The sequence below is a fragment of the Jaculus jaculus genome, chromosome 1, assembly GCF_020740685.1.
Source record: "Jaculus jaculus isolate mJacJac1 chromosome 1, mJacJac1.mat.Y.cur, whole genome shotgun sequence".
NCBI classification, from domain to species: domain Eukaryota; kingdom Metazoa; phylum Chordata; class Mammalia; order Rodentia; family Dipodidae; genus Jaculus; species Jaculus jaculus.
The window spans coordinates 163584945-163610751 of record NC_059102.1 but is presented as its reverse complement, the minus strand read 5'-3'; the positions used below and the strand labels follow the sequence as shown (position 1 = coordinate 163610751).

At 51.0% G+C, this 25807-nt stretch overlaps 1 protein-coding gene across 1 annotated transcript in view; it reads right to left on the bottom strand.

Moving 5' to 3' along the window:
- Nucleotides 1-25807, bottom strand: part of Nrxn2 (neurexin 2) — a 122546-nt gene that overhangs the window by 83718 nt on the left and 13021 nt on the right. The window contains 5 exon segments of the mRNA XM_004656616.2: nt 8283-8584; nt 12808-12856; nt 12858-12880; nt 15194-15223; nt 20175-20192. Of these exon segments, the coding sequence (XP_004656673.1) occupies nt 8283-8584; nt 12808-12856; nt 12858-12880; nt 15194-15223; nt 20175-20192 (422 nt within the window).

Sequence of the window (25807 nt, the reverse complement as noted above, 5' to 3'; positions counted from 1 at the left end):
TAGGATCCAGAACACTGTCCATGGGGATCATGGTTGAGGAGCAACTGTGGTCAAATACTAGAATGGAGCTCCCACTGGCTCGCCTTCCTGTGACACAGCCCAGGAAAAGGAGCCACAGCAGCTTGGAAGCTTTGAAGACAACTCTAACCCATCTCCACCTGGAACTCTGAACATTGTTCCAGGCCCCTGAAGAAGGCCCAGGGGAGTACTGTCTATACCCAAACTACAAATCCTGAGAGGAAGACAGTCTCCATGGAGCCAGAGAAGCTTGAGAGAAAGAAAGCAGGAGTCCACTGAACTCGGAGGTAACAGCAACTTATTCAGCGATATATGAGCAAAGCCTTCAGATGCTTTTGAGATTTGGGAACATCCAAGAACGTTGGAACCACAGGAGGAACTGCAGCCTCCACTAATGACAACAGCCAACCCCCAACCCAGGAGACAAAGAAATGATGAGGCCTCAAGTCAGACTTCCAGTTCTCCTGCACCCTAACCCAGTGACCTTAAGCAAGTTCTTTATGCTCTGGAATCTCGGGTTCTTCATCAGCAAGATAGGCATATTCGCTATTCCTCGCCTAGTTATAAAAACTAAGTGAGAAACAAGAGAAATAAGACCTTTGAGCCTGGTGGTTAGTGGAGGAAAGATGTTGCAATGCAACCTGGGAAAATCTTGGACACATTAGAGCACTGAGCAGTGAGCAAGACTTTTGGCTAGCCTTATAAAGCAAATCAGAATTTCTTTCTGGGGGCTGGGGAGATGGCTCAGTGGTTAAGGTGCTTGCCTGTAAAGCCGAAGGACCTAGGTTCGATTCCCCAGGTCACATATGAGCCAGATGAACAAGGTGGCACATGTGACTAGAGTTCGTTTGCAGCTGATGAAGGCTACAGCACACTCATTCCTTCTCTCTCAAGTAAATGAAATAATTTTAAAAAAGAATTTATCTCTAGAACACAAAAGGTAGCTCAGGTATTATGTTGTACTTTTGTCTATTTATTGACTGTTTGGAACAGAATCTCTATACATAGCCCAGCTCCAACTCACAATGTAGCCCAGACTGGCCTTGAACTCATGGTGATACTCCTGCCTCAGCCTCCTGAGGACTGGGATTACAGGTGCGTACCACTATACCCAGAGACAAGTGATAATTCAATGCTTATATGAAATAGATCTGCTCATTGTGGACATGACTCACTAACCAGCTCTAAGAAAAAGAACAGATGAAAAGGCTAAGGGTATAGCTCAGTGTTACAGTGCTTGCCTAGCATGAGCAAGGCCCTGGGTTCAATCCCCACACTACAAGTAAAAAAGAAAGAGGGCCAGGGTGGTGGCACACGCCTTTAATCCAAGCACTCGGGAGGCAGAGGTAAGAGGATCATCATGAGTTTGAGGCCACCCTGAGACTACATAGTGAATTCCAGGCCAGGTCAGCCTGAGCTAAAGTGAGAGTGAGACCCTACCTCAGAAAAACTAAAAAAAGAAAGAAAAGGGGCTGGAGAGATGGCTTAGTGGTTAAGGCACTTGCCTGTGAAACGTGAGGACTCAGGTTCAGTTCCTCAAAACCCATATAAGCCAGATGCACAAGGTAGCACATGTGTCTGGAGTTTGTTTGCAGTAGCTAGAGGCCCTAGTGCACCCATTCTCTTTCTCTCTCAAATAAATAAATATAAAAAAAGAAACTTCTTAAAAGAGACTAAGAGACCAGATGAATCAAGAAAACTACTAGAAGCCGGGCGTGGTGGTGCACGCCTTTAATCCCAGCACTCGGGAGGCAGAGGTAGGAGGATCGCCATGAGTTCAAGGCCACCCTGAGACTACATAGTTAATTCCAGGTCAGCCTGGGCTAGAGTGAGTCCCTACCTCGAAAAACCAAAAAAAAAAGAAAACTACTAGAATAACAACTAAACAGACTGAGTAGTTGCTGGTAGTAAGCCTTCAATTTGCTTACAACCTAGAAGTAGGGATAAGGAGTAATCACAAACACACACACAGGAAAAATGTGATGAGAAGGCTAGAATACAAGTTTCCGGTTGCTCAAAGAACATAGCAAAGAAGGGAGCCTGGCTATGGGATAGAGCAAGGAAGGCTTTATGAGGAAGGTAGCATTTAAGATGGGCCTGAAGTACTGAGAGGAAAAACAGCTAATGGTTATGGCAGCAGTGAGGCCTTTGATGCCCACATCAGCAAGGCACTGAGCTGAGTGCTTTAAGTCATTATGACTTTAGTTAGTCAGCAGAGGTTCCTTCCCACTTTGCCTATGAAAAACTGAAGCTCAAAAGTTATGTAACTTGCCTAACATCACTCAAACAACTAGTGACAGAGCTGGGATTTAAACCAAGCTCTAAGATTTTACCAGGCAGAGAGGAAGGTGAATGGGTGGTGTCCTCAGGAGAGCTGTGGAAAATGAAGAGAAGAGCCAGGGAAATCAATGTAGATGGGCCTACAGAGCTGAAAATCTAGGTTATATGCTGTGATGAATAGATGCAAGAGAATAGAACCCTAAATACTTGGTGGACTCCTTGGGGACACCTTCCAACCTTCAGAGACTCCATCCTTGGAAGAACCCCATCCCTGGGGTACTCCCTCCAACCTTCAGAGACTCCATCCTTGGAGGAACCCCATCCTTGGGGGACTCCCTCCATCCTTCAGAGACTCCATCCTTGAAATGGAGCTCCCAGCTGGATGTACAACATATGCAATGCATTGGTGGGGGTATCATCCTTGGAGAATCTATCCATGGAGGATTGCCTCCTTGAGTACTCTATCCTTGAGGTATTGTGTCATTGGAAACACCATCCTTAGGGATTTCATCCTTAAAGATACCATCTTTGAGGGAATCCATCTTTGGCAGGCTGCATCCTTCGGGGAATGCATCCTTGGAGACTCCATCCTTGAGAGATTGCATCCATGGGGATTCCATCCTTGAGCACTCTATCCAGGGTCACCCCATCCTTAGGGATGATATTCTTATGGGGAGTCCATCCTTGAGGGACTCTATCTTTTGGAAGATCTTCTGAAAGCATTTAACCCTGAGGCGAGGCATCATGTGAGCTGCGCAAGAGAAGACACCATGTGATGTTTGGGTAGTCAGCTTTTCTTCTAAGTTTGGAGCTGACTAATGGTAAAGCAGCTTTGCACATTCTTGGTGGGAAGCAGTGGGGAGGTCCCAGATATAAAAATAGGCCTCAGAGATAATCATCTCTACAAAGATTCCCTAAGAAGATCACAGTGGCTTCAAAAGCTGAGTTCAAAAGGAGGAAGAAAGATCCTATCCTGGACCCCTTCTGGTCCTGTTATGTTTCCATATGTTTCCCACCATTGATGATTCCAGGAACCTAATCCAGGGGTGGCTTCTTCCAGTGTGTGGAGCTGACCTTTGACCCACTCCTAAAGCTATTGTAGCAAAAAGAAGAAAGATCCCTGGATGTTAGTTCTGGGTTGGCCCCTGCAGAAGGCCATCTTTCCAGCTGCTCTGATTATGTGGAGAAAATAATGCGGAAGCCACAGCATGCCCTATCCTGGCTACCTACCCTTCTAGTACAGCTACAAGCAGATGTCATTTCTCTTTCTGTTTGTTTTTCCACAAACATGGAACCCAGGGCCACGTGCGTGCTAGACAAGCCCTCTCCCTCTGCAGCCCTGACAGCGTCTCTTACCCTATCTCTCTGTCCTAGCTCCCAGCCTGCGGAGCTTGAGGAAGAGTAGCCCTAGTGAAAATCACTCCACCCTACATCACCCCTGTGACCACAAAAGGGCTTTTCCCAATCCCAGGACATCATTTGGACACTGGGCACACTCGAGTGAACAGGGCTTCTCCCAGAGACACTGCTGACATTTGGCAACTGACTCTTTGTTGGGCTATTCCACGCAGCCCTGTGATGGTTAGCAGAATCCTGGCCCTCTCCCCACAAGCAGCCAGCAGCACCCGAGTGATGATAACTCAGAAGGCCTCCAGACACTGGCAAATGTCTGGGTGGACAGTGTGATTGGATGATTGAGAGACACTGCCTTAGGGACAGGACCAAGAAAAAAAAAATACTCTTGAAAGTCCTGAAAACCAGGCAGATAGAGGGCCTGGTGAGGACGCACCTAACCCCAGACTGGGCCTTCAGTGATGACAGCAGCTCCAGAGCCCAGCTCTGAGGCCACGCCAAGGAGCGCTTCCTGAATGCAGTTCCTCCACCTTTTGTTTTCTTTTGCCTGTGTACATATGCGTGGCATGTGTGTGTGCCGTGTGCACATGCATGTTCATACATGTGTGGGTGCAAAGGTGTGCTTGTATGTGTGTAAACAGGCATGGGGAGGGGGGCCAGAATCAGTGTGCCTTCCTCAGTCACTCTTACCTTACTTCCTGAGGCAAGGCCTGTCACTTGAACCCAGAATCCACTGACGCAGCTTGTCTAGCTAGCCGGCTTGCCTCAAAGACACCCTGTCTTGCCCTCCCAAGCACTGCGATTGCAAGGGAGAATCACACTCACCTGGAATTCACATGGGTGCTAGGGACCAGGACTCTGGCCTTCACACTCACACAGGCAAGCCCTTTATCTACTGAGCCATCTTCCCAGCCCATTCTTCCACTCATGAGCCTGGACTGAATTCTGGATTGACAGAAATCCTCAGAAGCCCTTTTAAAGATGGGTCTCAGTCAACATCTTTTCGAAGACACTTTCTGTGGCTCAGCGGCCCTACCGTTGGGTCAACATGACCTATCTAAATCTCTGAGTCGGGGCTGGAGAGATGGCTCAGCGGTTAAGGCACTTGCCTGCAGAGCCAAAGGACCCCAGTTTGACTCCCCAGGTCCCATGTAAGCCAGATACACAAGGGGGCACATGCATCTGGAGTTTGTTTGCAGTGGCTGGAGGCCCTGGCACACTATTCTTTCTCTCTCTCTCTCTCTCTATCTATCTATCTATGTATCTCAAATAAATAAATAAAATAGCTGGGCATGGTGGTTCACGCCTTTAATCCCAGCATTCAGGAGGCAGAGGTAGGAGGATTGCCATGAATTCAAGGCCACCCTGAGACTCCATAGTGAATTACAGGTCAGCCTGGGCTAAAGTGAGACCCTCCCTCAAAAAAAACAAAAATACTCCCTCCAGACATAAAATGGCCTGGATATACATGACCTCATAGTGCCTGATACTACCTACATAAGACCATCATAAGAGGAGGAAAAGATCGTGACATCAAAATAAAAGAGAGGGGCTGGAGAGAGGCTTAGTGGTTAAGCACTTGCCTGTGAAGCCTAAGGATCCCGGTTCGAGGCTCTATTCCCCAGGACCCACGTTAGTCAGATGCACAAGGGGGCGCACGCGTCTGGAGTTCGTTTGCAGTGGCTGGAGGCCCTGGCGCGCCCATTCTCTGCCTCTCTCTCTCTCTGTCTGTTGCTCTCAAATAAATAAAAATAAAGTGTGTTTTTAAAAATAAAAAAAAATAAAAGAGAGACTGATTGAGAGGGGAAGGGGATATGATGGAGAATGGAATTTCAAAGGGGAAAGTGGGGGGGAGAAGGGTATTACCATGGGATATATAATTATGGAAAATATTAATAAAAATTGAGAAAAAAATAATGATACAGAATGAGGAGTCAAAAGTCCTGAACCTTGCAAAATGGAAGATTAATTTTAAATGAGTCTATATACTTTTATATACTGTAATTGCATAGATAAAGCTTTTTCAGCAAAGTAAAAAAATAAATAAATATATTTTTTTAAAAGGGGGACTAGAGATGGCTTAGTGGTTAAGCGTTTGCCTGGGAAGCCCAAGGACACTGGTTCAAGGCTCGATTCCCCAGGACCCACATTAGCCAGATGCACAAGGGGGCACACGCATCTGGAGTTCATTTGCAGAGGCTAGAAGCCCTGGCACATTCTCTCTCTCTCTCTCTCTCTCTGCCTCTTTCTCTTTCTGTCACTCTCAAATAAAGAAAAAGAAAACACTAAATCTCTGAGTCATCTTTTAGAACTCTCCGGGGGGGGGGGGGTTTCCACGGGTTACCAGCTTAGATCCATGACTCTTCATATTACAGGATCATAGGTCACTGTCTATACCCAAAACATCACCCCATCAATGTGGGTAATCTCCGCTTAACCACAGAGCTCTCCCTGCTCTTGGATACCTCTTAAATTCCCAGACTGGCTTCTGTGACCTGCGTGGCATGTGCATAGTCTTGTTCTGTTCATTACTGAAAATATTTTTGTTTATTTGAGAGAGAGAGAGAATATAGACACACCAGGGCCTCCTGCCACTGCAAGATATATGTGCTATTTTGTGCATCTGGCTTTCCATGGATACTGGGAAATTGAATCTGAGCCATCAGGTTTTGCAAGCAAGCACGCACCTTTAGCTGCTGAACCATCTCCCAGCCCTCGTTCTGTTCATTTATAACAGTTCCAGCCTATCTCAAGAGCTGAGGTCCTGGGAGAGCAAGAAGCATGCTCTTCATTCTGTCCCCAGTATGATTTCTTTTGGCCAAACAACATGTGGATAAGGACCATTGGCTTCTAGTATGCCAGCAAAGGTAGCATCAGCTGACAGTTCTGCGCCTAGGGACAGCAAGAAGGTGAGCAAAATGCACCAAAGGTAACTTCCCTGCTCCTCCCATAAAATATGTAGCACCTGAAAGTATCATGAATGTGTATAGGACTGATAGGGGTGACAATACAGGACAGGGGAATAGGATGACATGGCGCAAGGAGGCACTGCATGGAGGAGGAACAACTCCACCAAACATGTCACTCTTCAGAATGAGGAGAGGACACACTAAAAACAGGCCCATCCGTAGGAACTGGACTACAGCAGGAAGCAGCAGGCTCTTGAATGAGCAACAGGATTCATCACAGCAAAGGGGAGCAGCATTGAGTGAGGAGAAATCCCCATCAGATCATCATACTTGTGGTGTAAATAAGAGCAGGTAAGAGGAGTTGGGGAGCAAGCAGAATCCTGAGCCCCACCTGATGGCACTCTTGGTAGGAGGAAGGAGAAAGGATGACAAAGGTGACAACGAAGAGGACCGGCAACAGAAGATTAACCACTACCCAGCCAGAGCCAAGAAACCCAAAGAGGACCACTAGCAAGAGGACGGTCACAAAGTGCCAAAACGGAGCCTCCACAAGCAGAACTGTTTCACTTTCCTGGAGAGATGGTTCTGGGAGGGCCTTGCTGCTGCTGGCTATGACCCTGGGACCCAATGGAATGTGGGAGAACTGGGACCCAGGGATTGAGTGAACAGAGGATGGAGCCAGGACGTGAAGATGAAACACCATGGGATGCTCGGCATCCTTTTTCTGCTCAGCAAGGAAGGTCAGCTTGGACCTGACCAGAAGTGGGGATTTCTTAGGGTTGGAGGCTTCTGACAAGTAAAGTTTGGTGGAGGAGAGATGGCCTTAACCACAGTGGCCATCATGGATGGGGCCTGTGAGAATTGAAGAGGGACACTCCTAAGAGGATCTGTGCAGGAGGGGAGTCTAGGAGCAGAAGCTGAGGGAACACTGTGGAGAAGGACGCTGCCCTGTAGCAGGGACTGATCCAGAGAGCGTCACTGGGACTCCTGCACAGGCTGGCCTGCAAGCCAGGCAGTGGACAAAGGCAAGCATGGACATCAGAGGAAGCCTGGCTTCTTGGAAGAAAAATGGGCAAGTCTCACCTAGAGGAGAAGCAGGACCAAGCCACCTCCCTGGTCCTGACTCCCTCACCCACCCGCTGCCTTCAGCTCCCTCTCACCCCATCTCTGCCTCTGCTCTGGGAAAGCCCCACCAAGGGCAAACTATGTCCCACCCCACCTGCATCTCCACTTCTTTGGTGTCATGCTGTTCTGTCAGAACACCTGTCCCTGGCTGCCCCCAGCCAGAACCTGCCCCCCACTGGGCAGCTCCTCCCTACCGCACAGCATACCAGGCCACTCATTCATACTCCAGTTCCCTCCTCCCTTCTCCTGAACACCCTGAGCTCCTGCCCATCACCTGATTCGTGAGTCCCAGATCTCAAAACCCCAGCTGCTCCCAGCAACGTGACCCCAAACCTTCCTCTCCTGACCCCAGGCTCCTACCCAGAGGCAGTTCTGGAGCCTCCTCCTAGCTCAGCTCCCTAAATAAGGTCCCTGAAACCAGCCACACAGCCGTGTCCCCCCCGCCACAGCCCCAAGTTCTGATCTGTTCTCCAGAACCACACCCCACTTCCCAAGTCCTGGCTCTGCCCTCCGCACACCCTAGGTGGCCCTCTCTCCTCCACCTGTGTTCTGCCCCAGGTGTGGCTGACCCCTGACCTTCCTCCTGCTTCCCCCTACCTGGCGCAGGTTTCGGGTAACCCGGACGTCGTGCCAGGCGTTGTCGTTGAACTTGCCATTGACGGGTTCCACGAGGGCCTCAAAAGCACCGGAGCCTAGGTTGATGACCAGCCAGACAGCCCCGGACTTGAGGGACAGGTTGACGTAGTCCGCCGACTTGCCCGTGTGCAGCATCAGCCCGTTGCGCTGCAGGGTGCGGAAAGCCAGCGTGATCTCATCCGTGCTGCTCTGGATCGGGTTGTGTGACAGGTCGTAGCAGAAGAACTCATTGCCCTTGAAGGTTGCCACAAACTCCTCCTTGCCTGGACGCCGTGATTTGGGAAAACGGGAGAAGGCTGAGTGGAGTAGGGTACACCAGAGCCTCCCTCTTACCTCCAACAACTCAAGGGTGGCTCTCAGGTACAGGAGTCCTGTGGTCCCAACTCTAAGCTTTAGACCCACTTCCCTTCCCTCAGCCTGTCAACCTGGACCCTTTGTTTTTGTCTTTGCTATCAAAAGTCAACTTCCCCCAAGGTCCATTTCCAAAGCAAGAGGCTGCTAAGTGGCTCTCACACTGACAGCTGACAATTAAGCTGCCACAAGCCAGACAAAGCCACAGACCTCACCAACTCCGAAATGCCATCAGCCACTCTCTTAACAAAGAGATGGGGGAGAGAAACAAGAGGCGCTACCTGGCTTCTCCCTGGGAGGTCCTCTCTGGGGCTAGGGCACTGAGGGTGTCTCCTGAGTGCAGCCCACCTCCCCACTTGCCTCTTCTTCGGGTCCCTTCTCAGTGCCCAGGGACAGTTTCAGGCCTCACCATACGGAATGACACCAGCAGGCCTGTCGTACAGCCCTGGCAGATGAGGAGAACGGGGAGCAGTGAAGTGGGGAAGGCTGGGGATAAGACACGTAAGGCAGTGCAGGTGACAGGGATGTGCACCACGTCGTGGCAGGCCACTGTGCAGCATTCATGAAGGTGGCTACCATGCCTTCCTTCAACTTCCTACTCCAACCTGAGAAGCCCCACAGTGCCAGATGTGACCCACAGATGACAGGTGGGTGGCAGGAGTGAGACTGCAAGGATAAGCCTGACTCTCATGCATGTGTGTTCATGAACGCGTGCGCATGAACACGGTACCCAACCCAGAGTCTCTTCCATCGGAACGTTTTAGGGAGAAGCCACAACTCCTGGAAGGGCCTTAGGAACTGCTGGTGTTCTGCAAACAGATGATAGGAAGACAATGACCACTACTAGAAACTTGGGGCCCAGCCCTCAAACTCACACACAAGAAATAAAGCACAAGGAAGAGAACCAGCTATTGAATCAAGACAGACCAGAGGCCCTGTACCCAAGCTGTGGCTTGTCTCTATGCCGCTAAGCGGACACCACAGCCAGTCCTACCTACCTTCCCCACTGGACAAAGGGTAAATGACAGTCTGCACAGAGCCTGGACTATCCGAGTGCACGGCTTCCTCAGAAGATGCTCCTGGGGCCGAGGAAAGAGCAGGCACTGCTCCAGGAGCACACAGGGCCACCATGAGACACCTGTCCTTCCCTGGGAGGCATGTTAAGCAGCAGCTTCATATGTAAAGAAGGAGGGGGGACTGTCTCTGGGTGCAGATCCTGCAAAACCTTTCCCCTGCCCCCACAGACTCTGCCCCCACTGTGTCCGGATGCCAAGGCACCAGCTGCTGCCCCAGCGCCTGGCACAGCCCTCACTGCAGCTGGCAAGGTCCAGTGTCCTGAGGCCACAGGGCAGTGAGCTGCGTGGGGGTGGGGGGGAGCAGGACATGAGGCACATTGGGACAATTTGAATCCCACCCTCTGTCGACTTAGGAAACCAGAAGCGAAGGTGAGGCATCCCACACAGATGAAAAGGTGGTGGAGGGGTGGTGTGGAGGGGGGCAGCATACAAAGATGGACTGTCGAGAGGGGAGAGGAGAAACAGCAACAGCTCAGGGCTGTGAGGTAAAGAGAGGCTACATTGATAAAGAAAGGGAGCAAGCCCTGAGGGGGACAGGTAAGGGAGATGGGAACAGGGCCAGCAAGGAAAGGGGACAAGGACCTCTAGGGAACAAAAGCTAAGGCTTTCTGTGGCCTTAGTGTTTCCATAGCAACCATCCCTGCTGCTCAGACACTGGTAGAGCCAGGGGGCTCAAGGACCAGAAAAGGGAATGAATTTGACCTTGGGTTTACCACACACCCTGTTAGTCCCACCCAGAAGCCAGTCTCCCCTCCTACTCTCTCGCCTTCACTGCAGTCAAAGAAAATATCATTACAGAGTCAGACAGAAGGGAAGGGAAGGGAAGAATAAGGCAGGCACATGAAAAAGTGATTGGGACAGAACAAAAGAAGCCAGGGGGAAAAAAATAAAAAGAGAGAGAGAGAAAGAGGCAGGTGTGAGGCTGGACCTGGCTGCCAAAGCAAAGTGGAGAAATAAGGCCACTCCTCAACTCCTGGATTGGACCCAGGAAAGGAAGCAAACGTGTCCACACTGCACCTGCACCCGGTGCTTACTGGACCCCAGTCCTTTTTTGTTCAGAGATGGGAAGAGACATCCAGAAGTCAAAAAGAGCCTGAGAGCCTTTGAGGAAGTGAGTAACTGTAGAAGAGAAAACTGGAGGACAGAGAAGAGAGAGAACCCTGGTGACCCAAGATCCGGGAGCCCTCAAGAGCCGGGTGTGGAGCGCTCCAGGGGTCAGGATGCTACGGGTAGGTGGATGGAGCTGTGTTGAGCCTAAGCTGGCCTGCAATGCACAGTACTGAAACACCAGGGGGCGCTCGGTCCCATCTACCGTGCAGGCCACAGCCGGGAACTACAACTCCCAGCAGCGCCTGAGTAATTACAACTTCTAAGAGCTGCCAGGGTAGAGGAGCAACAAACGCTACTTGTTAGCCTTCTCTCAGTCAGGGAGCCTGTGACCCACAAGTGTTCCCAGGGAAGGTGAATGTGGCCAGAAACTGGCTGTTGCGGGCCCTGAGTTTCCAAGTGCCACGAAAGAAAGGGACACAGCAGCTGTCTCCCTTCCAGGCCCAGCTCAAAGGCTTCCTCTGGGAAGGTCTCCAGCCCCCTTCAGCCCCTCCCTACTCTGGAGAACTACAGCTGTCTGTTCTGCTCATTTGGCACTTACCGCCTAGTAACATCTTGTACTGCTCCCTGGGGAGGAAGTGCGATGTGAGAAAGAAGACCTGGGCACTGGTGCTGGCTCCACTACCAGCTTTGTGACCTTGGCCAAAACACAATAGCTCTAAGCCTAGCTTTCTCTGGAAAAAGGAGCTAATCAGCAGGCTACCTTCCAGGTTGCTGCGGTAATCTAAAAACACAACACACAGGACAGCCTCCTAGACCTTAAACCAGCCCACTGGGGGGTTTAAGAAACAACTCTTCCACTATCAGATGTAACTTCTGTGGAGGTTCTCCCTCTCCCTATCTTTTTTTTTTTCCTCTCTCTCTCCCCCCACATGAATGAATAAATTAACTCCTTTGAACAAAGTCTGCACTTTTCACACACTTTACATGGACCACGCTTTATTGTAGTTATTTGTTAGAACATCAATGAGGCCCCTGGGAACAGAGACCATTCACTCATTTAAAATAAATGTGCTGAGCTCACGCCTACGTATGTGCCAGGAGCTGTGCAGAGCATGGGGAGATACAAATGAAAGTACCCAATCCCTGTCCTCAGGGAGCTGGATGTCATGGGGGCATTGAGCAGGTAAAGCAACAGTTGCAATATGGTGTGACTGGCTAATGGACAGGGAGACAAAGGAGACTCCAGGAAATATCCAGGTTGACCTGGGGAGCTCAGGGAGACTGCCGGCGTGGACAGCCTGGCTGCTTTTTCAAGAGCTGGCAGAAAGAGACAGCAAGGGGCTAGAGGAAGGTCTTGGGAGGGCGCAAACCCAGGGAGACAGGGGGGCACAGGCTGAAAGATAAGAGACAGGAGGTGACAGCACAAAACCTTGGGCCTGCTGAAATTCTTAAAGGGTTATCCAACTGGCCTATATATTTCTTAGCAAGGAGATTCTCCTGCAAGAGGTCTCCTCAGCACAGGAAAAAGAAACCCTGGAGCCTTGAGATACACCAAAGGATCCTTGTGCTGGCCTCGGGGCTTTGGCCGGTGTCAGCTTCTCCATCCGTAAAATGAAAGCACTGATCCCCACCACTAAGGGTCCCAAAGGCTCCCTGAGATGATGCAGTGATGCACACAGGTCAGAGATGCTACCAGGTTCCCCAGACAGGGTGTCTGACAGGCTTCTAGCATTTGATCGTTAAATGGGGGACTGCCCTGCCACTTTCTAGAGATGGGCAAGGGCATCTGGGTTTTAGGAGGAGGTCATCAGAACAACTAGGCTTTGGGAAAGAAATGGAGGTTCCCACCAGGCAGGCAATGGTGTCTCGGGAATGCTTCTGTGGGGCAGACCCGGGGTTTGGGCACCGAGGGGCACAATGCATCTGAGAAGATAACTTCCTCCCCAAAAGCACAGTTAGCCCATAGCAGGGCAAGGGCTAAGCTCTCTCCGGACCGTAGGGTCACTGACCTTTTGTCGGCTGGTGCACATCGCCGGCTCCTCCTCTCCCGGCCCCCCCCCTCGGAGAACAGTAAGGACCCTACTGGAGAAGCAGAATTGGGGAGTCAGGCATGGGGCCTTCACAGTTGGTCCCACCCCAGCCTTGAGGTGATGGAGGGCTCTGTCAGGACAAAGGCGCTGCTTGCGGGCCCAGGTGAGGAGGGCTTCTCTGGTGACTCCCTTGCCTTCGAGACCTCTTGGGAAGGAGCCAGGTGACAAACCAGGGGCCATCAGCCCCACAAACCCCATCAGATTCATGACCATCAATTTCCACTCCTTGCCCAGGTTGAAGAGACCAAGTGGAAGAGGAGCAGAAGGGCATGCAAACAGGCCAGCCCCAGAGACTGGAGACCCTGAACTCCTGCACACAGCCTCCCATTCACCCTCCTGGTTACTGCCACCTCCCTGGAGCTCGTGGCCCTTCCCCACTGGGCATTTCTGCTCACACCTTCTGCTGGGTCAGAGTTCACACTCATCAACTCGTTCGGAAGCCTAACACAGACACCCATGCTCCAAAAAACACCTCAAGTCACACACAGGCCCCTCTTCTGCCTTGTACCTATCTTCTCACTAGCCACCTATACCTGCCTCAGTTCCCGCAGTCCCCACACTAAGTATCCCCAGTTAGACCACAGGGCCTCCCAGGATTCCTTCTGACACTTCATCCCTCCAATATGGCCACAGAAGGGCCATGCCCACCAGAGGAGGTCCTGGCTGGGAAGAATTCACTTGATATGTGGGGAGGTCTGTTTTGGAAATCAGTTCTCGCTTCCATTACCCTATACATCACCACCCAGGCCTCAGCTCCAACACTCCACAGGCACAAGTTGCCATGTCTCTGCTCCAGGCCAGCTGGAGCCTCACCCATCCCTGCCAGTAAACATGTGCTCTCTGTGCCTGGCTCCCAGGCACCTACCCTACTGCCAAATCCATGGGATGGCTTCAGGATGAGGGCAACCTGGGACGGAGAGGAAGGTTCCTATCTGGACTCTTATTCCAACTCTAATCCTAAATCTCTGTAACTAAAACTGGGGTCACTCAACATCTGAGCAATGGAACCTAGATGAAGGGAAGCATTTCTAGGATCCTTCAGGAGGGTCTTCGTGTCTAAGGTGAACCACAGCCTGCACTTCCAGACCAAACACTGAGAGGCAAGAAGGACATAGGTGACCCAGCCAGGGCAAACCTCCTGACTCCTCACATGGGACTTCCTCCTTTCCCACATTTCTTGTCATAATTTCACATCTCTGTAAGAATCCCAAGAATTTGCTTCCCCCAACCTAAGCCAATCCCAAATTTTAGATCTCGGTGGGACTCTCCCTCCACCTAGACTTAAGTTCTACGGGTCCCTTTGCCCATAGTCAAAGATCTCACTCTGTCCCTGTGTGTGATGACCCTTAACAGAGGGTAGGCCACACTGAGCAGATGCAGTGGAAGATCAGCCTCCTGTGCTCACAGAGGTTGATGACAGGGAAGGCAGGGAGGCCAAAGCTGGAGGGGATCTGTTAGGACCCCCAGGTTCTGCCTCCAAGTTGCTTAACACCAGGACCCTGTGGTGCTGAGAATTTAACTCATAGCCACATGTATGCTAGGCAAATGCTCTACCACTGAGCGTCAGCCCAGGCCCCAACACCAGGGCTTTGAAAGATGAAAGGGATTTGGCCAAGGCTTAAGTTAAATGACAAGTCCCAACCATGCCACCTATTAAGGCCATGTAATAACTAGCAAGTCACTTCATCTCTCTGGTCATCTGTCCAATGGGGATAAGAGCCATTCAAAAGGCACAAGAGTGAAGGCAGAGGGAGGGGCACTGTGGAAAGGGAGGGGTCCTACACCTCCAGTCCCCCACTTCTCCTTATTCTAAGAACAGGGAACTCCCACAAAAGCAGGGAAAGGGAACGTGGCTGTCTCAAATCCGTTCTCCAGCCCAGGCCCTTCTCTTTGTACTTGCGTTCAGAGAAAGGAAAGAATGATCAGAATGAGTGGAAGGAAATAAAACACCACCATGAGAAAGAAAACAAGCAAAATACACTACCAGGAAAACACAAAAAAAATTAAAATAAAAAAGTGACTGGAGACAACGGCAGGAGTTCAAACATCTCTTGATGTCAGAAACCAAGGTGAGGTGAGGGCGGATGGCGTGAATCGAGGGAAGTGCAAAGGGGAGAGCACAGACAAGGAACAGCCCCAACTCCCACCCCACACCCCCCAGTAAAATAAAGAAATGGCAAAGGAAAGGGGTCGGGAAGGAAGGAAGGAAGCAGGACAGGTGGAGGAGGGAGAGGGGAGGGAAGGAAACAGAAAATCCAGGCATGGGTTGGGACAATCCAAACCAAATCAAAACTTCAAACCATACCTTCGCTGTTTAACGTCAGGTGAGCCGGACCTTGGAAAGGGGAAGGAAAGAAAGAAAGAAAAAAAAGGAGAAAAAAAAAAAGGAAGAAAAGGGGAAAGAAACAAAGAAAACACGAGTCATCAAAATCAGCCAGAGAGAAGGGAGGAAAAAAAGCTTTTGCTGCCACAATTTAAAAACCCTTTTTAACTTGTGACAGACATCGGGGGAGAGCCCCCAGCCCATAAGCTGAGGGAAGGGGCCCGATGCGGAGACACGGTAGAGGGCAGGAAAAGGGGAAGAGGGAGAGAGATCAGGGGCAAGGAGGGGTGAGAGGTGTGAGGGGGGGGGGACAGGGAGTTGCTGCAAGGGGAGAGGAGATTTTTGGTTTCTTTTTTTTTCTTCTTGCCGGAAAAAAAAAGGAAAAGGAGGAGAAGCATGAGGCTGGGAGGGCTGCTTTTTCCTTTTTCTTTTTTTCTTTTTTTTTTTCTTCCGGGAGGCGGAGAGAAAAAAAAACGGTCAACGAGAAAAACAATTCAGATGGAGGAGAAAATAAAACACGACACAAAAATCAAAGCCACCTGGAGAGAGAGAGAGTGTCCTGTTAGCGTGAGATTGAGTGGGCAAGGCACCTCCAACCTCCCTCACACACACACACAAAACACACCCATCCCTGTAGACCCCGTGACCCTGGCAGAAATGGGAGAGAAAGTGGGGGTGAGTATGAGGAGCCTGAACCTAAAAAATAAAAATAAAAATACTCCCACCACAGTGATTTGGAAAGACCAGTCTTAATCCCACCCCCCCTCCAGCTGCTCATCCCAACTTCTGAATGGAGAGCAGGTTCTAAGGGGAAAGAGGGCACAGAGAGGAAGCTGAGAAGAGGGGACCGGGTGGTGGGGACAGAGGGGAAGCTGAGAAGAGGGTACCGGGTGGGCACAGAGGGGAAGCTGAGAAGAGGGTACCGGGTGGGCACAGAGGGGAAGCTGAGAAGAGGGTACCGGGTGGGCACAGAGTGGAAGCTGAGAGTAGGAAGTTGAACCTAGAGATTGCCCTGGAGCAAAAATGGGTATGTGATTCTTCCACAAGGAGATCAAGGAGTCTAGGGGCAAGTCCTTAGACAATAAGGACCATAGTACAACCAAGACCCCTTGGCAGAAGATCCAGCTATCTGAAAGGTTCAAGCACCTCATTCCTAAATTATCCTGCCGATCCCCTTTCCCTGGCCAGGACCTCACCGAGTGATCCAAAAGCTGAAAATGACAGACAGCATGATCAGCTGGGGCTTTGGCCCCCTCGGGTGAGGCTGAAAATGGCAGAATCTCTCTTTCCTTAGCCTGACTAAGGGAGAACCAGACCTACTGGATCAGGGGCCTCAGTCCCCAGAGAGGCTGGCAACTCCACACCAGCAGCAGAGCAAAGCTCCCAGGGCTCCCTAATTATGACCAGCCAGCCCCACTAAACCTCGGCCTCCTCCCCACTCCCCTCCCAGCCCTGCCCCCTGCCGCAGGGTCTGGCTCAGAGGGTGGGGAGGGAATAGCCTTGCTCTTCCACGGCTGCCTAGTGAAGGCACCCCAGCTGCTGTGGCAATGGGATGTGGGCCCTTGGGATGGAAAACTCGTGCCCACGTGGACGCACCAAGACTAGAGAGCTACAAGTGTCTCTGGGGCAGAGGGAGAGCCAGGAAGCCCAAGGCTGAAGGGGCAGTGAGGAGCCTGGGAAGGCTGTGGTGGGGCAAATGTCTGAGCCCCGGGGAAGTTGTGACCCAACAGTTCCTGGTTCTCTCTCCTCATCTCTCTGGATGGCCTTCATTTATTCCTTATCCCTAGGTCTGAGGCCAGCTGAGTAATGACATGGCTGCTCGGGACAGTCTTAGGACACAACAGCTCTTGGAATGGCACAGGGCTTATCCAAGCACATGTGGGGATCCCAGCATTTGGGGTGTCTTCTTATTCCTTGTTTTGAATGTCCTCTACCCTGACACTGACTCTTTCCCCAGGACATACCCATGCCTTCTTCCAAAACTCACGGTAGAAACCCAGGCCCCTGCTGCCCTAGCCCTGGAGCCAGAGGCGCCCACAGATCCGCCCCCTCGTTCTCTGCCCCACTCACAGGCCTGACGACTGCGAGGGGGCAGCCATCTCTCTCCCCTTGAAGACCCTTCCAATGCCCAGCTCCCTGCCAGCCTCATTAGCATTCGGCACTCTCCCTCTGTCTCCATGGCAACCAGCTGCTCTGCTCCCTCAGGCGTGACAGCACCAGCCATCTTGGTGAGGGGAGGCCAGTTCCCTTCCTGTCTACCCCAGGCTCAGCCCCAGCTGGTCCAGAGTTCCCTCCCTGAAGCCAATCTCCTCCCCCATGCCAATCTACAGTCAGCTGCTGCGCGTCCTGGCCTTGGCCCCACTGGGGTGCTTTCTTGCCCACATCCACCTGTGGCATCTGCCCCTCCTCCCACCATTGAAGAAACGCTGACAGTGATGGATGGCACTGCCAAGGGTCCTTCCTAGGGCACTGTATTTGGCTGCATCTGGGTCCTCTCTCCCTGTTGCACAAGGCTAGCAGAAAGAGGAAATGCTGGTGGGGGGACGGTACAGCAAAATGTCTGGGTTCCTGGAGGACGTTAGGCCTCAGGCCCAGTATCCCAGCATCTGAGTATGGAGGGATGGAGAAAGAGAGGCACAGAGGACCCCAGAGGGATCTGAAGGGGGACGGAAGTGCCAAGGAGGAGGCCCCATCTCCAGCTAAACCACCTCCCCACTTTCAGTCTCACTGTGACTCTCCCACCCAGACCCAGAGAAGACAGCCATGGAAAGGAGGAAGACAGCAAGAGGAGGAGACACAAGAACAGCCATGCACAGGGACACACAAAGGGATCACACTCCTGGGTATGCACGTGCATGCACTCACGTGGGCGCGCGCGCACACACACACACACACACACACACACACACATACACACGGCTTCCCACATACACTTTGAATTGATACGTAGCCACACACAGTGCAACATCTAAGCCAGCAGACCAGGCTGTGTGTCATCCACAGGTCTCACTCCCATGTCCCCAGAGCCCAGATTCCCTTCTCCTCTCTGCCTCTCATCCTTTCCTCTGTCCTCAACAGGCCACAGCCCTCCTGTCCTCTCCACTGGCTGTCCCTCCCTGCTCCTCTCCTTTCGGACCTCTCTCCCTTGAGTTTTCCTTGTTCCACCTCTTCACTTAGCCCCTAGCTCCTGTCCCTATCTGCTCCCTCCTTCTCCTCCCAAGCCTCTCTTCTCCCCTTATTTTCTCTCTTTTTCTCCCACCATCTCTCCCTTTGTTCCAGAGGAGACATGACATCAAGAGCAAGTAAAAGTCACGTCAGCACTAAATCTTATCTTCAGCCCTCAGAAGGCTGCGTCCACCCAGACATGCAGTCTCTCTCTGGGTCTCTCTCTATCTCTCATACACACGCACACACACACACACACACACACACAGAGGTAAACACTGACACAGATGCAAACACAGATGTAGACACGGAGAGCTCTGGATGTTGTCCAGAGGCACACAGAGATGGGACCACACCACAAAAGACACAACATGTGGGTGTGGAGCATATCCACACTCACAAAACTGCTACAGGCACATGGGTACCCACAGACACATGATCCATACGAATGTGCATACATGTACACACACACACACACAAAGTGGGGGTCTGCCTACTAGGACTAGGGAACCTGAGAAACCCCAAGAACATGCACCCAGAGAAAGACAAGTCAAACCACAACAACACCACAAGGAAAAATGGGTGCCTCTCATACTCAGGCCAAAGCCACTGCCTACTTTTCCCAGGACCCCCTCATCCTTCACATTCACTCTCTTCTGCTCCTCCATCAGGGTTGGGGTCAGGCACAGGAACCTCACAGTGTGCCCTTCTCTCCTGCCTTCCCAGGCCAGTGACTGGGAGGTGGCCTCTCCTCGTGTCCACCTCGCCGCCTTCCCTGTGATAACTTGTGAGCTCACCTGCAGCCCACCTTCAAGTGAGGACTACCCAACACAGGCTTCCCTCCCACTGATTTCAGTTCACTCAGGAGAAGAAAGAGAAATAGAGGGAGAAGCAAAGCTAGGAGGAAAAGTTCAGAGAATGACAGAGCCCAAAGAGTCTAAGGAAGGACAGGCACAGGAGAGTCCACGGACAGAGCCCTGGACAAAGAGGGGCAGAGACAAAAGCCAGAGAGAGAACGGAAGGCAGGGAGAAAATGGACAGAGACCCCAGAAAGTGGCACACCCTGCCTTCCCAGCCATGGGCAGAGCAGAGGACCTGGCCCAGCCCATACACCCCAACCAGGGGACACACCTTCACCTTGCCTATGCTCTTAACAACACTTCCACCCACCTAAGCACCACAGCAAAAGCATGGATTCTCCCAGCACAGGTCCTGGACCATCAGTCCGCCCTGCCAACACCATTCCCTTCTATATGCATGGCCCTCCTAAGCTTCCTAAGCCGGGTTGGGCATAAAGGAGTCTCATTCATTTCTGGGTACTTCTGATGCCATCAGCTATATTCTTTCACTGAGGGCAGGGGCACAGCAAAGTGGCATGGGCCAGAAGAAGTACTTGCCTCTACTTGGCAGCTCACCCTACCAAACCAACAAAGAGTGCCCTAGAAAAAGTGGCTGGACAGCGAAGCCTGAGGACCCAGGTTCGATTCCCCAGGATCTAGGGAAACCAGATGCACAAGGTGACACATGTGTCTGGAGGCCCTGGTGTGCCCATTCTCTCTCTCTCTCTCTCTTTCTCTCTCTCTCTTTCTCTATCTGCCTCTTTCTCTCTCTTTCAAATAAATAAATAAATATTTTATTTTTAAAAAAGAAGAAGAAAAGGAAAAGTGGCTGGAGGCAGCCCTGCCAAGGGAGTACCACCCCAGGGGCCCCAAACACAGACAGTGGGTTCTAACAACAATCCTCACGCGGGACCCCTATGGCAACAGATGTTACCCAGTGACATAGAGGATTCACTCACCTTCCATGGGGTGCTCCTCTACAGGCAGCAAGGTTCAGGAAAGGGAGACCGAGGGAGAAGAGAAAAGAAGACTGTTAGCAACAGGACCAGAGACAAGTGCTCCAAGGGGACTGAGGGGTTCCAGATCCCAAAGCCCACCCAGGGAGTGGCATGAGTAACCCAACGTAGAAGGCCCAAATCTCAGGGCACTGTGACAATGCTGACCCTGCATTCAGGACCTTACACAGGAGTTTTCAAGTACAAGAGGGCCAGGAGAGACCTCCACAAACATCCCATCGAAACTTTCTTGTTATACTTTAGGAGACTGAGACCCAGGGCAGGGATATGACCATTCAAAGTCCTAAGGAGACCAGAGACAGTAGGCATGGCCAGGAGTGGCAAGCAGCCAGGCTTCCAGACGCCCTCAAGCAGGCTCTTCCCTTGCATTCCACTGTGGCTCAGAGACAGATGGGGACACACGCACACCTGTTCATCAGAGACACACGCGTGCTCAATGACACACTGACACACATTGGCACCAAGTTATTCACTGACTCATACTGCTCTCAAACAGTTCACACCTAAAGCCTTGGCACACAAGGACCCAAAGACTCCCATGGCCCCCTACCCACCCAAGGAAGAAAAGGTCTCTATACAGAGTCAGAAAACAGCTCTCGGGCATGAGCTAGGCTCTGGGTCCCATCCAAGAAAATGTAGCTCTGCCTAAAACTGCCCTGTGATGTCCACCCTAGTCACTCAACCTCTTTGAACCCCTCCTGCAAAGAAAAGGGGATGGACTAGGCCATTTCCAATGCCCCTGGAGGCTCCGGGCTCTGATTCTTTGGTCAGAAGAAATGTATTCATTTTTTGTTTGGTTGGTTTTGTTGTTGGTTGGTTGGTTGCTCAGTTTAAAAAATATATATATGTGGCTTTTTGAGGTAGGGTCTTACTCTAGAGCAGGCTGACCTAGCAATCACGATGTAGTCTCAGGCTGGCCTTGAACTCACAGCAATCCTACCTCTGACCTCACAGGTGCTGAGTGCTGGGATTAAAGGTGTGTGTCTCCATGCTTGCTGTTTTGTTTTTTTTAATTGGGGGCTGGAGAGATGGCTTAGCAGTTAAGGTGTCTGCCTTCAAAGCCTAAGGACCCATGTTCAACTCTCCAAGTCCCACATAAGCCAGACACACAAAGTGACACAAGTGTGCAAGGTCGCACATGCACACAAGGTGGTGCACATGTCTGGAGTTTGATTATAGTAGCTGGAGGCCCCAGTGCACCAGTTCTTTTTTTCTTCTCTCTCTCCCTTGCTCTCGCTTTCTTGTATTAAAAAAAAGAAGAAGGCCAGTTTCTTGGGCTTGCCTCAAAAAATAAAAAATTGGGGGCTGAAGAACAGTTAAGGTGTTTGCCTGCAAAGCCAAAGGAACCCGATTCAATTCCCCAGAACCCATGTAAGCCAGATGCACAAGGGGGCGCATGCATCTGGAGTTTGTGTGCAACAGCTGGAGGCCCTGGCGTACCCTTATTCTCTCTTTCTCCCTCTCTCTCTCTCTCTCTCTCTCTCTCAATCTCTCAAATAAATAAATAAATAAATAAATAAATAAATAAATAAAAATAAAATATATATTTAAATTTTTTATTTGTGGGGCTGGAGAGATTGCTTAGTGGTTAAGCACTTGCCTGTGAAGCCTAAGGACCCCGGTTTGAGGCTTGATTCCCTAGGACCCACGTTAGCCAGATGCACAAGGGGGCCCAGGTGTCTGGAGTTCATTTGCAGTGCCTGGAGACCCTGGTGCACCCATATTCTCCCTCCCCCCTTTTCCTTTTTGTCTCTCTGTTGCTCTCAAATAAATAAATAAAAATAAACAACAAAAAACCTTTAAAATTTTTTTTATTTGTGTATGTGTGCGGCACATATGTGGAGGCCACAGGACAACTTTCAGGCGAGTCCTCACCAACTCATTTGAGACAGGGTTTTTTGCTCGAGATTCTCACTGTGCTGATGCTTGCTGCCTCCAAGCTTGCTGTCAGCACCAGCATGCGGGGGTTATAGAAGCCAAAGCTTCAGGCTTTTTTATGTAGTGTCTGGAGATGGAACTCCAGCCTGAGTGGCAAGCATTTCATCCAGTGAGCCATCTCCCAGTCCTGGTTGATTGTTTTGTTTTCAATTTGTGTGTGTGTGCACAGTATGTATAGCACTGTGCATGTGGCATATGCATGTGTATGTGTTGACGTGAATCCCTGTGTGCTTGCCTGTGGCATCAGAAGAAGAACATCAACGGCTGGAGAGATGGCTTAGTGGTGAAGCGCTTGCCTGTGAAGTCTAAGAACCCCCGTTCAAGGCTCGATTCCCCAGGACCCATGTTAGCCAGATGCATAAGGGGGCGCAGGCATCTGGAGCTTGTTTACAGTGGCTGGAGGCCCTTGTGTGCCCATTTTTCTCTATCTTCCTCTTTCTCTGTCTGTCACTCTCAAATAAAGAAATAAAAATAAAGGCATGCACCATCATGCCCAGCTTTAAAAAAGAAGAAGATCGAACATCGGAGCCCGATGGAGGCATCACTCACCCAACTCTTTTCTCTTACAGTGAAGTCTCTTACTAATTCCAGAGCTTGCAGTTCAAGAGTCCCACAAGTCTCCCCACAGGACTGGGCTTACAGGTGTGCATGGCCATGCCCATCTGCTTACATGGGTTCTGGAGAATAGAACTTGCTTAGGCCTGGCCTTGGAGTACACCAGATGGGTATAAAGAGAAGGAAAGGCACAAGGATGGGAGTGGTCCCTTCAACTAAGCTACAACTGCTTAAGCAGGTTATACTCTGGTCTGATTTATAAGAGGACCAAGGCACTCCCAGGTCCAAACGCTTGTCAACTATCACCTACTGGGGGCCTTTAGATGAAGCAAAAGGCAGGAGAGAAATCATACAACCTTCAAACATGCAAACTCAGGGGGAAGACACACACATGCATGCTGGCCCCAAGATACACACAAATTCACGCACGTGCACACACACAGTCTCCTCCCTCCCCTAAGCCCATTTTGTGTAAGTTGTTCATGTACTCTTGGGGGTCAACTATACCATAAAAAACAAACACTGCTGTTTATCACACCATACTAACACCACCACAGTATACACAGGCTGAGTGCAAACACCAATACCCACACAGCAATCTAATATGTAATAGGTGAAACCATCTGGACCCCCCCCCCACATGACCTTTGGTGGATAAGAACACACCCTCCACAAAGAAAACAGCTCCTCTCTATGCATTTTCCATCGCAAAAGGCTGCACCCTCAAGCGCCCATGTTACAAACACACTCTGCGCGACGCAGAGCTGCCTTTGCCTGACAGCTGCATCTCCCAGAGCTGCATATACAATGATTTTCTTAAATATACAGAAGCTCATTACACTTACAAGGAAGCTGGCAAATTAAAGGGGGGCCCTCAGGAAAACCCTTCTGCTCTGCTGTTCTGTACTGAGGCTCTGTGGTCCTGGGGTGCTAAGGCCCTGGTCAGTCAGCACACGCAGCTCACTAGCACCTGGCCAAACAAGAAGTCATGTGGCATTCCCGGATAATCCAACATGGCAGATATTTCAAAAAGCATTTCCACCTTCCAGAAATATCCATCGTTCTAAGCTTGGGAAGGCGAAGCTGGAAAGCGTGGGTCGCTCCTGGTTTCAGAGAGACCGCAGCCAGAGACCCGCAGGACTCTTCCTCGGCTGCTCACCGTTCTCTGCCAGTTTGCCTGCACCCCTCACCTGCCACCCCAGGCCCCTCCAAGCCTATTCCCTGTCCTCACCCCCCTGCTCTCTTTGCCTATTGCTTACTTTAGGGACTCCCAAACCTGTGCTTAGGGCCCTGGTCTCTGCCCTGACAGTCCTATGTCCCTTCTTGACTGTCCTACAGTAGCCTGTGACACCTAAGCTCCGGTCCTGAAGATGTGCTCGACACCCCTCCCCTGAAACTAAGCACCCTTGTCTCTGTGCTTAGCAAAGGACCTGCTTCCGAGAACACTCCTTTTTTTCTTTGTGTGTGTGTGTATTCATATATGTGTGGAGGCCAGAGGTGGACTCCAGGCGTTTGTTTCTACCAGTGTTCCACCTCATTTACTGAGAGAGCGACTTTCACTTGAACCCAGAGCTCGCCAACATGGCTACTCCAGCTAGCCAACCGCGCGGGGATCCTGTCTTCACCTCCTGAGCAGGTCATCATTCCCGCCCAGCATTCATGTGGGTGCTGGGGAACCAAACTCAGGTCCCCGGGCTTGCATGGCAAGCGCTTTAGCCATCTCTCTAGCCCCCAGCCAGTCATTTCCAGCTACATGTCCCACACGGTTAGCCGAGGGCTAAAAGCCTGGGAGGCCCTGAGGGAGAGCTGCTCTGACAGCCCTCAGCACAGCCAAGACAGGTGTCGGAACTCTTTCTCCAAAGCCCTTTCCTGCTACCCAAGTGTTCTGATCAGGTGGCATGCAGAAAGCAACCGTGCTCTTTTTATGTGTGGTATGTGCTTCTGTGAGCACTTGTGTGTAGAGATGCACACGCCCATGTGCGCACGCGCACGGAAGCCAGAGAAGGAAGTCAGGAGTCCTCCATCCCTCCTCCACATCACTTCCTTGAGATGAGGCCACTCGCTGAACTGGAGGCTCTCAGTGTTTTGGTGGATTTTATTTTTGTTTTTCTTCTTCTTCTTTTTTTTTTTCCTTGGTTTTTCAAGGTAGGGTCTCGCTCTATCCCAGGCTGACCTGGAATTCACTGTGTAGTCTCAGGGTGGCCTCAAACTCATGACGATCCTCCTACCTCTGCCTCCCAAATGCTGGGATTAAAGGCATGTGCCACCATGCCTGGCTTTTGTTTGTTTGTTTTGTTTTTCTTTTTCTTTTTTTGGAGAGTTTGCTATTGTTGTTAGACTGGCTGGTCCCAGTGATCTCCTGTCTCCTCCCTTCCCACCTTAGGACTGGGGTTATAGGTGTGTACAGCCATGCTCACCTTTCTACATGGGTGCTGGGGACCTAACTCACATGCTCATGCATGCACAGCAAGCGCTCTCAGCCCACCAAACCATCTCCCGAGACCTACCCTACTCCTTTTCCAGACCAATCACCAGGACCTCTGGGTTTCACCTTCTAAAACCTTCCATCCCAGACCAAGCACCTACCTGCTCTCCTGGGAGGATGAATACATCTCACTTGATCTTAGCCAAGAGGCCAAGAAGCAGTGATGAATACATCTCTGAGATGGTCCCTCCCCTTTACTGAGTCTCTTCACCCTGAAGTCTCCATCCATGTGTGACTTAAGTGGTCCAACCACGTCATGAGCCTGCTGAAAGTATGCCTTGGCTTCTCACTGGCTCCACCAGGGAAGTCCTTTCCAGTGTGACTATAACTCCCTCCAGTCTGTTTGCCTGTTACACTCTTGGCTCCAGCCATACCCAACTTCTTCTCACTTCCCTAATAGATCATGTTACTGCATCTCTGTTCCCTGGCCCTGAAACACGCTGCCGATACCAGGCACACAGCTGTGTGAGAAAGTTGACATTTCCTTTGTGATCTGTCAATACATATCGGTGCGCTATGAACCCAGGAGAGCAGCCAGTCACCCTCTTCCATGCTGGCTCTAGCCATGGACATTCTGGTACTGTTGCTCTTGCTGAAG